This window comes from Barbus barbus, assembly GCF_936440315.1.
Source record: "Barbus barbus genome assembly, chromosome: 33".
Lineage (NCBI taxonomy): Eukaryota > Metazoa > Chordata > Actinopteri > Cypriniformes > Cyprinidae > Barbus > Barbus barbus.
In genome coordinates, this window is record NC_136761.1 from 13,407,800 (window position 1) to 13,424,593 (window position 16,794).

The following is a 16,794-nucleotide window of genomic DNA, read 5'->3' on the forward strand; positions in this document are numbered from 1 at the left end:
GAAAGTTCTTTCACTGTGGTCTATCTGTGTAATGTTGCCATAGCAACATATCACTGACCCTACACCCCCCGCCCCCCACCCCCTCCGGTGACGTGGGAGCTGAGAATAATAATATATGGGGTTTTTACTAAGAAAGTGGATGTTGCATACTCTATATCCTCACATCGTATTTCACTAGAATAGAAAAGCACGTAGGATGGCCATGAAGAGACACTGCAGCAGCTGAACGGAATGTATCATGTATTTTCAAAGCACAAGCATCTTTGAACAGACTTTGGAATATAGGATGATCAACAGTTAAACTGAAATTAAATATTTCTGAAATAATCTGCATTGGATGTGCAGATGAAATGGAGCTGGTACATTTACAAAGTTGCCAGTACATTTTTTACGATTCAGTTCACAGGTTCAGGTTGAATCTATTCTGATAACAAGGAATGTTGGATTGTTTGGGCAGTGCAGCATTTATTTGGAACTCAATTTGTGTCCAAAATCCTTAATAGTGTCTGATGCTTTCTCTGCAGCTGTGCCCATACCAGACTGTGCTTGTCTGGACGCCTCCTCAGCAGCTGTTTGTATATATATACACACATACACAGAAACAGAGACAGAGAGAGAGAGAGAGAGTTCCTTTAGGGATGTGTTTGCATATTCTTCATGGTGCAGCATGCAAATAAACTGACAGAGACAAGCAAAAACAATGCAATCAAATTTTAAATTAAAGACATTAAGACAATGCATACACTAATATGTATACACTAAAATACACTTTAAAAGGCTGTGAAATCATGCACATCCACACTTAAGTGCATTTTTATTTCTGTACAGCTGCATTTAACAGACTCTTTCTCTCACCTGCACTGGTGGTTTCTTTGGAGGACTCTGCCACCTGCTGCACAACATCTTGCGCTGCCTGAACTGAAATAACATTATCAAACACACTGCTTGTTTTTCACATTCATTGACAAAGGTGTCTAAAAAGCAGTATCAAAAATTTTGTTAATGCATGGTGAAATGGACTACACTCACTCACTCAAATAAATAAATTAATAAATAATATAATTAAATAGTAAATTGTTTAATTATTTAAATGTGCTTTGTCAAGGATAAAATTTGTTAATTTAATGCCAAAGTGAAGATTTGTGAAGTGTTTCTGCCATATCACACTGTATAGTTTAAAACTCAAATTATGTACATATAAACATCACACCTAATATTTAAAAATATATTACAACTTGCAATACAATTACATGTACACTGCAATACAATAAATACTATTACATCTAAAATACACAAGTGTAATTAATTAATTAAAGTGTTATCAGTGATCATCTTCAGCCACATTTTCAGTTTTAACATTAATAAATTGGTAATAGTACTTTAAAATTCATTTTAATGGAATAATTAATGTTGAGTTCACAATATGTATACAAAAGTTACACAAATACTATTATTGATGGAAATTTTAAAAGATATAAAATCTTAAAAAAAGACATGTAAACAAATTTTGATGTAAAATTTTAAAACCAAATCATTAAAAGTATTAACCAGCCCAAAATAAATAGCAATAATACATATTATTTTAAAATAAACAAATAATAATAATAATAAAAAAACATAAAAATCAGAAAATATAAGATAAAATTATGAAATGTATTTCATGTTAAAATAAATTAAAAAATTTTGTTCGACAAAGTTCTTTCAAATCAGTCCATGGCACAATAATAAAACACATATGAGGTAAAGTACAGCTGTTCCTTCAAAATATTTTCCAAATATACAAATGCAAGCCCAGATGAGCAGTGTGTAATCATTAGTACCTGCACTGTCAGTGACGCCTTTAGTGGCTGACTGTGTTGTGTTCTTCAGCCCCTCCAGAGACTTCTTAAAGGAAGCCATGATACTGAGCACATACACCCACAGTCCTACCGGCCCGGCGTAAGTGGGACGCTGCCAGTGGGGGCCCTTAAATACCCTCTGCTGCCGGAGGGCACCACATTCCCCTGTGACTGCACATGCTAATCCATCAATGGTGCCCGGTTTATGCAGGTATGCCAGCTATTGAGCCACGCCACTCATTCTGCTGCGCTCAGCATGTCTGTAGAGCACTGTGTTCTGTTCTGGAGACAGCCAGACATCCTGTTGATAAGAGACTGGAGGGAGGACGTCACTCCCTCCGCTAGTTTCTATGGATGCCAAAGGATGGACACTTTTAAACTAGATGCGTGTCTTTGTATTGTATTGCATAACAAAACAGTGGTTAATAATTATAATAAGCACTTGTTTTGACATCTTGTTAGTGAATGCCAAAATATTCTTATGTGTTTGTGTAAGTAGTACATAATAGTGTTGCATTGACTTTACTTCTAGGAAAAGAAAGAAAAAGAGGACTACCCGGGGAGATTTTTTGTTTGTTTTCTTTATTTACAGAGGTTTCACTTGTCTTGAATGACTCAGAAACCGTAATATTGACATTTCCAGCATTGTAAAGCACATATTGACCTGACATCCATAAACATTTCAAGACACATTTACACTAACTTTAAAATCTCCAGTACACAAACGCTTACATACACACATATACAAATTGCCCAATTCTAACAAACAATCCACTGGAATGATATCACAAGCAACTATAAAGTTACAACGTATAAAACTCTTACTTTGAAAACATTAAATAAATAGCTTGCTTCAATATTAAATTAAAAATGAAAGTAAAATCCCACAAACAGGCATTGCACACAGTTATATATAATATCATATTTACCCAAAGATATTTTATCCCCCAATATGTTATTGGAAGATCTGAAACATCTATTACACATATAGAAATGCAGTTACACGAGTACAAAGAGTCACAATAGGAAGGGCAGGTCTCGTTTCATTGGGAGGGAGGCAAGGAAACGAGACAGAGCGCCCTCCGGCAGTCAGCATAGAGCTACATCCAACACGTTACTGTCAGAACATGACATTTACAATAGATCATAATAAAAGTATATATCTGATAGGAAGAACATTTCTCGGCAGGATTAACTGGAATAGATATTTATCTTTTTCTGTATTTTTTTTTTTTGCACTTTTTTTGTTTAGTTTTTTTTTGCGTGTTTAGGATTTGTACTTGTTATCGATATAAACTTTTTGTGCTGCTGGCTGGACTTGGACTTGGAATGTGTTGTTTATGCCTCTGGCTCATAATCTTGGTTATCCTGTGAGCAGAAACAGAAAAATTTAATATCTTAAAAATGAGAAGAAAATGATCATACACACTTCATACATTTTTAATATGAAAACCTGACATATTTAATATGTATTTTTTATAAAATTAGAAATGATTATAATTTATATATTTATTTATTTTTGCCTTCATTAAAATGTTCTACTGCTTATAAAACAAAAACAAAAAAGGCAGACTTTTTCCCCACATAGTTTTTTTCCGTTTTGGTATACACACCATTTTTGTTTGTATTTTTCTACAATGTAGCTTTTGAGTTAAACTGAACCCAAACACAAATAACATTAATATATGCAACCCTTTAGCTTTTGATTAGCCTAGAGGACAAATTGTTATCTTTAAAATTATTACTATTATTTTTACACAATATACATTAGGATCCCACACATAAAGTCAATTTAATCAGAATATGTGACCCTGGACCACAAAACCAGTCTTAAGTCGCTGGGGTATATTTGTAGCAATAGCCAAAACTACATTGTATGGGTCAAAATTATCCATTTTTCGGTAACACTTTACAATAAGGTTCATTAGTTAACAACATTAGTAAACATGAATTAAGAACACTTCTACAGTATTTATTAATCTTAGTTAATGTCAATTTCAGCATTTACTAACATTAGTTAATGCACTGTGAATTAACATGAATTAACAATGAACAACTGTATTTTCATTAACTAACATTAACAAAGATTAATAAATAGAGTAAAACATGCATTGTTCATTGTTTGTTCATGTTAGTTAATACATTGACTAATGTTAATAAATGACACCTTATTGTAAAGTGTTACCCATTTTTCTTTTATGCCAAAAATCATTAGGACATTAAGTAAAGATCATGTTCCATGAAGATATTCAGTGAATTTCCTACTGTAAATATATAAAAAACGTAATTTTTCATTAGTAATATGCATTGCTAAGAACTTCATTTAAACAAATTTAAAGGCGATTTTCTCAGTATTTTGATATTTTTGCACCCTCAGATTCCAGATTTTCAAATAGTTGTATCTCAGCCAAATACTGTCCTATCCTAACAAACTATACATCAAATGGAAAATTTCTCAATTTCCAAAAATTGACACTTATGACTGGTTTTGTGGTCCATGGTCACATATGATGATTAACTACATCTCATCATGATGCTTTTCCTACTATATTGGTTCTGTTTGAGGTCTGCTGCAGTGCCTCATTTTCCCCAGCAGGTGGCAGCTGATGCTTTCAGATCATAAGCATCTGATTTATTTAATGAATATAATTGCACATCATGCTGGAGCTATATTAGTAAGGTCTGAAGATCTGAATCTGAGGATACCGCACATATTAAATGTCAGTATCATTATCTGATGGTCCTGGTTCCCTGTGTGAGAGAGCATCTACTGGAAGAGCCCATCTCCTCAACAGGGCAGGGGGAGCCTCCAACACAATGCAACAGGGCATTTAACGTCACCACCACTTCCATGCAGGCATATTTAGCATGGCAGTGAAGTAATCAGAGGGAAAAAGCAAATAGAAGGAGGGGGAGGGAGGCTTAGAGGAAGGAGAGGAAGCAGGAAAGATGTCACACAGGGAATCCCACCATATCTATGTGCACCGATGGCACGTTTGAGAAATTCATGTGTTAATAATAAATGTCTGGGGTTAAATTAGATACATAATTCTGCGAAGAATCATTGGTATTATAACCCTGGATCCACACATACACACACACACACACACACACACGAAAACCCTAACAAACAAACAAACAATTATGTAAGGTATAATGTACAGACAGCTGGGTATTATTGTATAATAAAAATGTATTATCACCCTGAAGGACATTTAGTTTTACACAGCTCCTTACCTTAACAAATAAATTAAAAATGGACATGAACATGATATACTGGCTGAAATTATTTGATTTAAACTTTGATTTAAAGACAAAACAAGTTGTCAAGAACAATGCCAGAATTTGAGATCTTGATCAACGCAAGTCTTTAGGCTTACAAGGAAACATTCATATATTATATATTGCAACATTGTTGCAAAGAAAGAAAGAAACAAAGAAAGAAACAAAAACAGAAAGAAAGAAAATTTGCAAAGAACTTCTTGAAAGAAGTTTCTAACACCATCTATTTGATCAAAAATACATAAAACAGTAATACTAAAAAATATTATTATTATTTAAAACAATATTGTTATAACGTAAAATATTTTACTATATTTTAAAATGCAATTTATATTGCATTGTCACATTATAATTGACTTTAATGTCACTTTTGAAGTTGATGAATCCCTACTGAATAGAAGTTTTAATTATATATTTCTGGGGAAAAATACTAATAAATAAATAAATAAATAAATAAAAGCAGTTTGTCCAGCCCTTCCCTTGCCGAATTATATTAAATGTATTATGTTTAATATAATATTTATTTAATAATCAATAACAATTAATATAATGCTCTTGGTTTATAAAACTACATTGCAGGATACAGAAAATGGTCACACTTTATTTTAAGGTCCAATTTCCTCTATTAACAAACCATTAACTAAGACTTTTGACTCAATAAACTCCTAATTTGCTGCTTATTAATATTTAGTACGCTAGTTAAATTTAGGTATCGGGTAGGATTAGGAATGTAGAATATGATCATGCAGAATATGTGCTTTATAAGTACTAATAAACAGCTAATATGTTATTCATATGCATGCTAATAAGCAACTAGTTAATAGTGAGAATCGGTCCCTTATACTAAAGCGTTATCCGGAAGACTATTAAAAGTTGAAACTCGTCTTGGACTTGGCCATGTCTGATGCGTGTGTCAGGTAGAGTTGTGTGCTTCTGTGAATGCTGATGTTCTTACCCGCTGAGAGTCGTCGTATGTCTGTCCCTCAGGGTCCATGAGACCTTCTCCCATTGGCTCCTCGGTGGCTTCCTGACCAAACTCAGGCTGTTAACACACATGTGAAAGCACACCATGTCTTCAAAATCCAACAACAGCAAAAGATTTGCTCATGAAGAGGCAGTTTAAAACACTGACCTGAATTATACTAGCATCACTATCACAGATAGAGACTAAATATAAGCACTTTTCTGTGCCATTTACGCTATTTACAATATATCAGTGGTACATCTGCTAATGTGCTTTAGTATGCATCCTACAACTTCATATACCTCATCAAACTCCATTTTATGTCTTGGCAGAGTGAGAAAAACAGAGAGAGAGAGAGACTCTCTTTACCTACATACAGTAGATAGATTTTCTTTACAGTTCTGGGTCACTGGAAGGTTTATTTTTAAACTGAGCTATCACAGTCAATTAGATCATATTCTAGCATATACAGTTCTAATATCACAACACAGCCTGTCAAACCCTTCATGTCAATCAAGCTACATTGAAACAGTGTCATTAATACTAAAGCATTTTAGGAGAGTTGTTTTATACCTTCATTTGAAAAGAGATTACTGCTGATCCCTCAGAAAATCTCTTTTTTTAATTTTTCCATTATAGACATCTCAAAAAAATTCTGATTAGTTATTTATTTCAATATCAAATCTGAGACATTTCCCCCTTAAAAAATATTACATTGATCTTTCAGACATATTTTAAAAAGTTTCATCATAATTGTTTGACCAATTGGTTCAAGCAGAGATGTTTCTTTTTTACAGTCTTTCTTACTATTTTTGTATTATTTGATATTATTTTGAGACATTATGAGATAAATGGGTAACACTTTATTTTAAGGTGTCGTACGTTTTTGTCGTACGTTACATGTACTTACTATTATAATAACACTTAATTATGCACAATTACATGCAAGCAACCCTAAGCCAAACCCTAATCCTAACCCTAATCATATAGTAAGTACATTTAATTAGTTACTATTACTCAGTACTTAAATGTATAATTACACTGTAACAAGGACACCTTAAAATAAAGTGTAACCGATAAATGCATAAAACACTTTTAAAGTAAACAAAAACTAAAAATACTATATTTTTAAATGTTATTTTTTAAAATATTGATAATTCAAATGTTTTGCCATTGCTATATTCAGAAGAAAAACACATATATTTTAATTTAGTTTAAAAATAAAATGCATGTTTTAGTTGAAAAGTTATTTTGAATTACATGATAAACTGTTTAATCTCACAAATAATGTGGGTAAAGTCTGTATTTGTTAATTAGATCAGTAGTAAGACACACAAAGCACAAGTGGCAATGAGAACGTTTCCTGAGAACGACCCACAATCAGACTATAGACTGTTCTAGTCTAGTACACAAACACACACACACACACACACACACACACACACACACACACACACACACACAAATGGCTCAGTTCAGTTAGCACTGACCACCCACACACTTTCACATGTTTCAAAACCGCTAAACTACACACTTAAACCAACCATCACACATTTTCCTTATGACAATAGCTGCACTCAAAATCATTTGGATGATGACAGCTTAGCCGAAGCACTAGAGCTTTAAAATCGATGACAGTGGCATTGTGTTTTTATTCTTCGGCTCCAGCGGGCTTCATACACACACATAACTGTAAACACCACAAGCACATATGCTGCAAGCTTCTTACACTGATTTTCCCTCTAAGTGATTTATGAGATTACCGAGTCACCACAAAGGACAAGACTCATTTTTAAGCCCGGTGGGGAAAATCCGTGGAAGACCACACATGTAAATCTGTCATGAACACCACTATTGCTCAAATCCCAAAGCACTCTGAAATCAACAGTTTGTTTAAACTGAAGCAGATCTGCCTAAATTTGAAGACTGGCTGAATTCTCCTCCCATAGTGCATTTTTAAGTACTGTGCAAAGTGCTAAGTGACATTGGACAAGGTCGAGAGAGAGAGAGAGAGAAAGAGTGAGAGAATGGGGGGGGGGGGGGGGGGGGGGTGGACTCAGCAGGACAGAAGCACAAAGTAAGACACGATATTCCCAGAGGGGTGACCAGCCCTCCATTATGTGTCATGTGTTATGCGGTGAAGGTGAGTGTATGAGGTGTACAGCCCTCTGATATTCATCTAGTCACTGAGACTTTATTATTTTTCTAATATCATGTATTTCTCATGGAATAATCCATAACCATGTCAAAATGTCTTTGAAACAATTTTCACTCAAATGAACAGCAAGTAATATTGAATTAAATATGAAATTCTTAAGTCGAAAGACTGAAATTGTTTTTTGTGAACAACTTCAAATAATCTTTTTTTAACAGTGTAGTGTTCACTACATTGTCTATCCTATTAATAAGTAAAACTGATCAGAAATGTGACAAATTTTCAATGTTAAAAATTTTGCCATCTAACCTAAAATATCAAGTCAAAAAATATTATGACAAAATCAACCTGACTACATCAGAAATCATTTTTAAGGGTTTGATTAGATAGAAATAGCTCCTACCTTAATGAAAATAGCTAAATAAAAGCTAAATAACAACTGCACATTTTTACAATCGACTTTTTAAAAGACAGAATGGTATATAATAGCAGGTAATAATAATGACAAAAACATACATTCATGTCACTGGGGAACTCGTCTCTCTTCACCAGGCCGGTGGCAGCAGCGATGTTTCCGGCTCCAGACATCACAGCTCCTCCCAGTTGAGAGGCCTTCTCAGAGGTCTTCTCAGCCACTGACCAATCATGAAACACAGCACGTTTTTAAACACAGACACAACCCATTTTCAACAGAGACACACACTCTCAGAAATTCAATATTTATTTGGCAACACAAGAAATAAATTTGGAAATTATCTGAGGCTATTGTCTGTGACAATATCAGTGTTATTGGATTTTATTTTATTGAATAAAATCAGTTTATGGCGATATTATTATGACAAAATTAGCTGGCTCAGATTAGATTACATCAATAAATGACCAATTGTATTAAATACTGTCACTAATTTAGTTATGATTAAACCTTGTTCATAAACTTGTTGTGAATGTACATACTACGTATGAAAAATAAACATGTATTATTTATTATATAATATAAAAATATAATTAGATTATTATAGTTTTTACAACTATTGTTTAAAAAAAATCTGAATCATAGATATAATAATAGTATTATTATTATACAAATTTTATTAATGAAATTGGTTATTGTTCATGTGTTTTATATTAATATAATGTATAATATAACTTAAAATTATTTACAAGAAAATACCTATTGGTAGGCATTAAATGGGAATCACTTTATAATGCATTATATACAGTACACATTGTACATTAATATACTATTAAAAATTTTTTTAATTCTAAATTAGCTTTTTTATATTTTCTGTTTTCATTTAAAATTAAGTTCAAGTTTTAGTAATTTTCCTGTGTTTTGTAATTTTGTTTTATTTTTAAATATGCCTATGTAGTTCTTATCAGTTTTTAATAACGTTTTTTTAGTACTTAAATTTAAACTAAAATAAAATAAAAATGACACCTTGGCAACTAGCTGAACTAAAATAAGTTAAATTTTTCTTTTATATATATTTTCAGTTAACATTGAATTTTTTTTTTTCCAAGTAAGTTTTTTTTTAGTTTGTTTTAATTTCTTTAATAACCCTAGCTCAAGCAAGAGGGCAACAGTTAATCATACTGAAAAACACTCTGACTTTTCTAGTTTTCCATCTGTCCTAGACAAATAACCTTCTGAAATATCACCTAGGCACAGAACTATTTGTCTCTGTTCCACTTCCTGGCTGTAAGCCATGCCTTTTGAACACATTAAATGAGACACATTCATTATTTACAAGACTAAAGAACAATTTGCAGAATCATCTTACCTGTTGCAACGCTGTCTTTGGTCTTGTTGCCTGCAAGCACACAAAAGAATATTGTAAAAACATGTACACAGCCCATAACAATATGGAAACACACATTAAATTAGCCCCTCTGAAGGTTCTGCGATAAGGTTGAAAGTAGGCGCATGATACAGACAGGTAATGAGTAGAAAGACAATGTGAAATACAAGCCTGGAACTCCAAGAATAGCTTCATTTAAAGGTTCACTGAAAAATCATTAGAGCTAATTGAACCTGTATCTCAGACCTGCCACCTTAACCGCCCTGCTTGAGTGAACTACAGCTCAGAAACACATCCTAAGAAGGGAGTTACCATATACTGCGATGGCAAATAGAACTCTGTGTCTCAGTCTGAGTATGATTCTTACAAGAGAGATGACAAATTACTCTTGAGCAAAAAGATGTTTTAACTAGAGTCATTCACCCGTGACTCATTACAGCTGATGTGTTTCATCTACAGCACTTGAGTCATTATAACAAATTTGCTTCTTAAAATGGGAAAGACTTGCTCATGAATGCACAGTGTAACAGAAGTATCATTTTAGATAAAAAAGGGCAGATTGTAAGTGCTTAATCAGGACTAATCTATCATCACTAAAGGAAATGTCTATAATTTTACTACATTTTTCGGAAATGAGGTTGCCAAGAGCTTCAAGACCTTTTTCCCCATTATGTTGCTAATATCGTATTTGTTCCATTTTATGTTTTTTTTTTTTTTTTGGAATCGGTTTGGAATGCAGAATATATATACACATTTTTTAAATAAATCAATACTTTTTCTTTAGCAAGGATGCAATGCTGTTCTTTTTACCTTTCTATTCATCATAGAATAATGAAGAGAATGCAACACAGTTTCCACAAAAATACTAATCAGCTGTTTCCAACTGTTATAATAATATATGTTATTTGAACTTCAAAATGGCATATTAGAATGATTTCTGAAAGATCATGTGACACTGGAGTAATGATGCTGAAAATTTCAGCTTTGTCACCACAGGAATAGATTAAATTTATAAATATATAAAAAAATAACAACAACAAAATTTTACATTTTATTTATTTTTGTAAATGAAAAAATAAATAAAAATAAATAATAATTAAAAAACAAAACAAAACAAAAAATCTTACTGACCCCAAACTTATATAAAACAAATATTATTTTGCATTCCTATTTGCACAAACAGCAAACAAAAAAAATGCACTATTGTACTACTGTTGATCATTTTTTAAATTTAAAACATAATATAAAACATGATTCAGTAGTAGTAAAAAATAAACAAGATGTACGTGTCTCATATATATATATATATATATATATATATATATATATATATATATATATATATATATATATATAAATATATCCAACAAGCCACACAATTTGAGGTATCATGTGTGGAGCACAAATGGTGTGTGTGTGTGTGTGTGTGTGTGTGTGTGTGGGGGGGGGGGGGTAAACAATAACCAATAACCACTAAATATACAGCAGGGAATATACAGCTCGATATGAGGATGAGAAACCACTCAGGAAATAAATGTGTGCAGACAGGAAATTAGACAAGCATTATAGCAGTAGGACAAAACGAGCCAGTGTGACATTAGCAGAAGCCTCTTCCTCTTCAATCTATCCTCAGATGGGTTGGTGCCGGTGGCGCATGTGCATAAGAAAGTGTGAGATCTTGCAGCTGCTGTCCAAGGTGGAACAAGAACCTATCAGCTACCCGTAACCCCTCCTCCACACGCTAACACAAACTCCCATAAGGCCATTCAAGCATGGCATCCCAGGTCGCCACGGTTGTCCGAAGTAAGTGCAACCTTGTGTTCACCGCAAAGAAAACGTCAGCAACCGTACAAGACGATGTGCAAAGCAACCGTATCTGGGTTAACTGTCTCTCTCTGGGACGCTGGTTTTTATGTGAAGGGATTCTATTATTCATTCATCCCAACATCAAAACAGAGAACTATGAATGAGTGTTTGCGCTGGGCACTTAAACACAAATGCCCTCTCAATCTCCAATTACAGCAGGTCAACAGACTAGATCAACGTCTCGTCTTACTGATCAAAGTGCACAGCAACAAGATGAGTAAGCTTGAATTATTTCAGACATGCATGGAAAGACAATTTTCCTTTCTTTCAGCTCTATATGCCATACAATAAAAGGATTTGGACTGTCACTCACGTCTGTTTTTTATACGGAGAGCTCTTTTTCACGGGCGCTGTGCGTATAGAGGTATATGAGCTCATGGAATTGTGTGACATGTGGCCCGTAAGGCTTTTTTCCAACCCGGTAGGAGATCAGAGAGATGCTGGACCGGCTCCAGAAGTCAACCATCTCACACGGTGTTATTTCACTCTCAAATTAGAGTGTACATTAAGAATCCCCTTATAAGATCAGGTTACATGAAATGGATTTTCTCTGTACAGTTTATGTTATACTAGAATCAATATCAGTCCAGTATCATGAGCGCTTTTCATTTTCCAGATGTAAAATCCATTGATGATTAAAGAGGCCATTTCAGGAGGTTGTGTGCTAAAGAGTGATGACAACCAGTTTGCAAACAGGACTGTCACAGCATTGGTTGTGAGAAATATTGAAAAGATGAGTGATCACAACAACCCACGTGAATTGGAATCATCTGCAGAGGAGGGGTTTGCAATCTTTTGACAACTTTCCATTCCAAGGACCCTTGATATAAAAAGATTTTCTTGGCAACATTTTACATTAACTTCTGTAATCACAATTAAATGAACTATATTTGAAAATAAGTATATCATCTCAAAATTTCTAAATATTTTAGGATATAGGCTATTGCTAAAAAAGCTTGTTTATATAATTTTATATATTTCTATATTTTGAGTAATATCATCATAAACTCATTACAGAATAAACCAGGGGTTTTAACCTTTTATTATATTCACCATCAAGATTTTAGAAGTTAATATCAGGTAATAAGCAAAAGTTATATTTTTCCATGCAAATGTTTGATTGCTAAAGACTCCAAATATGATGATACTCTTGTAAAGGACCACCTTTTTAAAATAAAAAAGCAGCTATATATTTTCATGAATAAAACCCCATTTATATTGTTTGAGAAAGGTAAATGTTAAAACACAACATGTTTAAATAAAATTAAATAAACCAAAATAAATTATTGAAATATTTGAAGATATTTCAATTTAATTTCAAATGTATTTGCAGAGTGCCTTCCACAAATTTATAAAAAGAATTAGAATGAATTTTCTTCAGTTTAGTCTTAATACGAGGCCAAACTGCATTTATAATAATCATCATTCTAAAAATTGTATCTAATGTTATTTAAAATAATTCCAAAAAAACCCACAATATACACAAGAAATGTGGCTCTATATGGCTCTTTAAGAAAACAAAATTAAATAGGACATGGTAGAGGTAAGAGGCCTGGAAAACCCCACCCAATATCCCAGCCAATCACAAAATTACACAATAGTGGCTGAACCTATAGCGATGCTCTGAGAAGCGGCAGTGAAACAGATAGCAACCCCCTCCTGGCCCTCAGGCTCTGAGCTTCATGGTCCCTCCCACTCCCACTGAGCTCACGCTTGATTCGTGATATGCATGCATTAAAAAAAAAAGAGAATTATATGCTCCATGTCTTACCCACAAACATCACGCCTTCCTTGGTCTTCTCTGCAGCCACCGCAACGCCTTCCTTGGTCTTCTCTGCGGCCACTGCCATACCTTCTTTAGCTTTAGAAAGCCCCTTCATAAAAACATCCATCTTGGCCCCTCTGCATCCAAGAGAGCAAGTTATGTAGCAGTGCACAATGAAAAACAGGGTTTGTGTTGCACTGTATATATCAAATGTGGGTTCATTTGGAATTGAGAGCAAGTGTGTGTGCTAATAGCAGGCTGTCAGTCGTACAATAAGGAGTCTAATTTCCCTGAAGATAAAACGCCCATAACAAGCACACACAATGAGATGAGAACATTCACACCATCAGCTGACGTTATTTTTCAGCTTTAACAGCAGGAGGTGTCCTCGAGATGTTCACAAACTCATTAATTATTACTCAAACGGCTCATCTTATATTGAACATCTATACGGTTTCCAGAGAGACATAATTTATGGCTTGTGTAAATTATAAATAGCACGTGCTTTTTTGGTTTATATAGTCGATTTAAAACATTTGATAGAACGAATGCATTACTATAATGAAGAACAACGTGTGTCGACACATTACCGACAGTGTTTCAGAAAAGATATTTCATTTTAAACGCAAACAGAAGATGAATCTTGTACTTCTACTTTACAATATGGTGTCACCTCTCCAGTGTCCTCACACTGGACACGACACGGATCAAATTAAACAATTGCGTGTTTTATCATCAGGTTGCATTCAAAATTCAACATGCAATGTTTTAATTTGCACACAAGCACGCGAATACTCGTTTCCATCGAAGTGCACGGGGTTTTTGTGTGCTTACGAGCACAGCGTTAGTATTTTCACACGATCTCGGTTCATGCTCATATAAACAACTGCGTTTGAGCCTCGTGGAGGTGTAATGAAAATTAAAACGTACCTTTTAAAGCACCTTCTTTGTCCTTATGCTTCAATTGCGTAGTAGATAGAAATATCGTGGAAGGAAATTTTACACTACGATGTTGAGGTGGGCCTTCCTCTGGATGCGCTCAGCCAATGAGGACGAGAGGATGAGACGATCGACGCAGCTCATGGTATTGATCATGGGGGTGTCAGACCCCAGCTGTAATGGCCTGTGACGCTCTGAGACTAATGCTGGATCCTTAGCCAATTAAAACTGAGACTGAGATCGTCAGGTGATGAGGCAAGTGCGATTAAATTGCACATCTGCTTCATACTGTACTGTCAGGTATTATTTGATCATTTGCACTTACAGATGATGTGTGATAGCTAGACTTTCCTTCATAGTGTTTCTTATGACACTCAACCAAACTCCGTATATATAACACACACACACACACACACACACACACACACACACACACACACACACACACACACATACACACACACACACATATATATATATATATATATATATATATATATATATATATATATATATATATATATATAAATCCTCTAAGTAATTGGTGGTTAAATATGTATTAACTAAAACCTTTATAATGTGAATATATAAGTTTTTTCATTATCTATCTATCTATCTATCTATCTATCTATCTATCTATCTATCTATCTATCTATCTATCTATCTATCTATCTATCTATCTATCTATCTATCTATCTATCTATCTATCTACAAAGGACATCAGCTCATACAGACAGTATTGTGTATTGTTGAGAGACTACAATCATATGTGTCGCCATGACCAAACACAAATGGAGGGATGAAGTCGATCCATATATTTTTGCGATCGCGCGCACCGTCTTCTTTCTGGGGCTTGACCAATTGATTTTGTCCAAGCGTGTTTAAAGTCTTGTAAACATCAGCCCCAGCTGGTGATTTCAAACTTTCCATTATCAATAACTCCTTATGTCGAACGATCTGTGTCGGATACATATTTTCATGTAGGCCTACATGTGTTTTGATCAAGTAAAATGAGATTTCACACGTTGAAACACATTATGGGGATCGTTGATTTCTTGTAGTGATGTAGCTTTCACACCTATGACATCAGCCGTTAAACATAACTCCCATTTCTATGCTTCTTGTGCCATCTGCTGTTTTATACAAGTATAACATTGTTTAGGTTATTCAGGAGTATTCGCTAATTCGCTTTGATCGAGTAATGTGGCCAGAGCAATTATCAGTATGGCAGCAGATTGAAAATCTGAATTTCAGCACCGCGGACAGCGAACTATTAAATACACTGGGCAGCAAAGTCTCAGGATATTAAGCTTTTTATTCTTTACAATCAGCCGCGCTTTCATCGATGCAGTCATTTCAGAGTGGCAAAGCGTTTTTTTATTTCCTTTTTGGAACCATACACTGTATATATGGTGGTCAATATCAAAAGTAGCAGTAAGTATCTTGAGTTTCCTCCAGCTGTGCATCTCATCCTAGCAGACTATACAAAATATTGCAGTTCTTGCTGTGAGATACTCCACAGGCACTTTTTGCAAGTTCTTTAACTAAGGGGAACATGTGGTTGCAAAGACGATCAGCTGTCCTTCCTGTCTCCCTGTAGCACTCCTGTAGCACTGTCTTAGGCGGTTTACTTTACAGACATTGCAGTTTATTGCTCTGGTCACATCTGCAGTCCTCATGCCTCCCTGCAGCAGGACTACCTGCCAGTTGGAAACTGTTAGTGTATTAATTCCACTAGTGTGTGTGCCAAACCCTAAATATTGTAGTCTGTTACTGATTCCAAATTGCATGACAAAAATTGTAGTTAGTAACCTAATGCATTACATTACACATTTTAGGTAATATAATCAGACTACTTTTAGATTACTTTTGACCTATCTCGTTTATCACATTGATTAAAATTGGATAATCCTGTACCATATTGATAAAAATACATAGTAAGGAAATATATTCCATTCATTGTTATTAACAACAGTGCATTAAACATTATATTACGTCAAGGTTTCCCAAACTGGGTTTGTGAAGGAACTGGAGAGGGTTTATGAGTTTAATGAAAAGCTGATAATTAATTAAATCATAAAAATGTTAAATTAAAATAAATAATTTTAAAACCAGTCAAAATAAAACAAATTTATTTTTTTACCTGTATGTTATGTGGCCATAACCAATGTCAGAGAACCATGAAC

At 34.1% G+C, this 16,794-nt stretch overlaps 2 protein-coding genes across 2 annotated transcripts; both read right to left on the reverse strand.

The window, feature by feature from the left end:
- Positions 1–465: 465 nt before the first annotated feature.
- LOC306852841 (uncharacterized protein) lies at positions 466–1,899 on the reverse strand (the record flags this gene model as incomplete). The annotated part of the gene is made up of 3 exons (XM_079389949.1): positions 466–569; positions 856–918; positions 1,821–1,899. The coding sequence occupies 3 exons, from the start codon at positions 1,897–1,899 to the stop codon at positions 466–468; spliced, it is 246 nt and encodes an 81-aa protein (XP_079246075.1).
- Positions 1,900–2,426: 527 nt separating this feature from the next.
- LOC306853566 (beta-synuclein-like) lies at positions 2,427–14,723 on the reverse strand. The gene is made up of 6 exons (XM_079391069.1): positions 14,600–14,723; positions 13,676–13,806; positions 10,021–10,050; positions 8,756–8,874; positions 6,076–6,162; positions 2,427–3,206 (listed from the first exon to the last, which is right to left on the reverse strand). The coding sequence occupies exons 2-6, from the start codon at positions 13,794–13,796 to the stop codon at positions 3,177–3,179; spliced, it is 387 nt and encodes a 128-aa protein (XP_079247195.1). The 5' UTR covers positions 13,797–13,806; positions 14,600–14,723; the 3' UTR covers positions 2,427–3,176.
- Between the last annotated feature and the right edge of the window lie 2,071 nt (positions 14,724–16,794).

Coding starts and splice junctions, on each gene's coding strand:
- LOC306853566 (XM_079391069.1), bottom strand. CDS start 13,796: ATGGATGTTTTTATGAAGGGGCTTTCTAAAGCTAAAGAAGGTATGGCA. Junction 10,051..13,675: donor GGAAGGCGTGATGTTTGTGG/GTAAGACATGGA, acceptor GTGTGCTTGCAG/GCAACAAGACCAAAGACAGC. Junction 3,207..6,075: donor CATACGACGACTCTCAGCGG/GTAAGAACATCA, acceptor TTCTGCTCACAG/GATAACCAAGATTATGAGCC.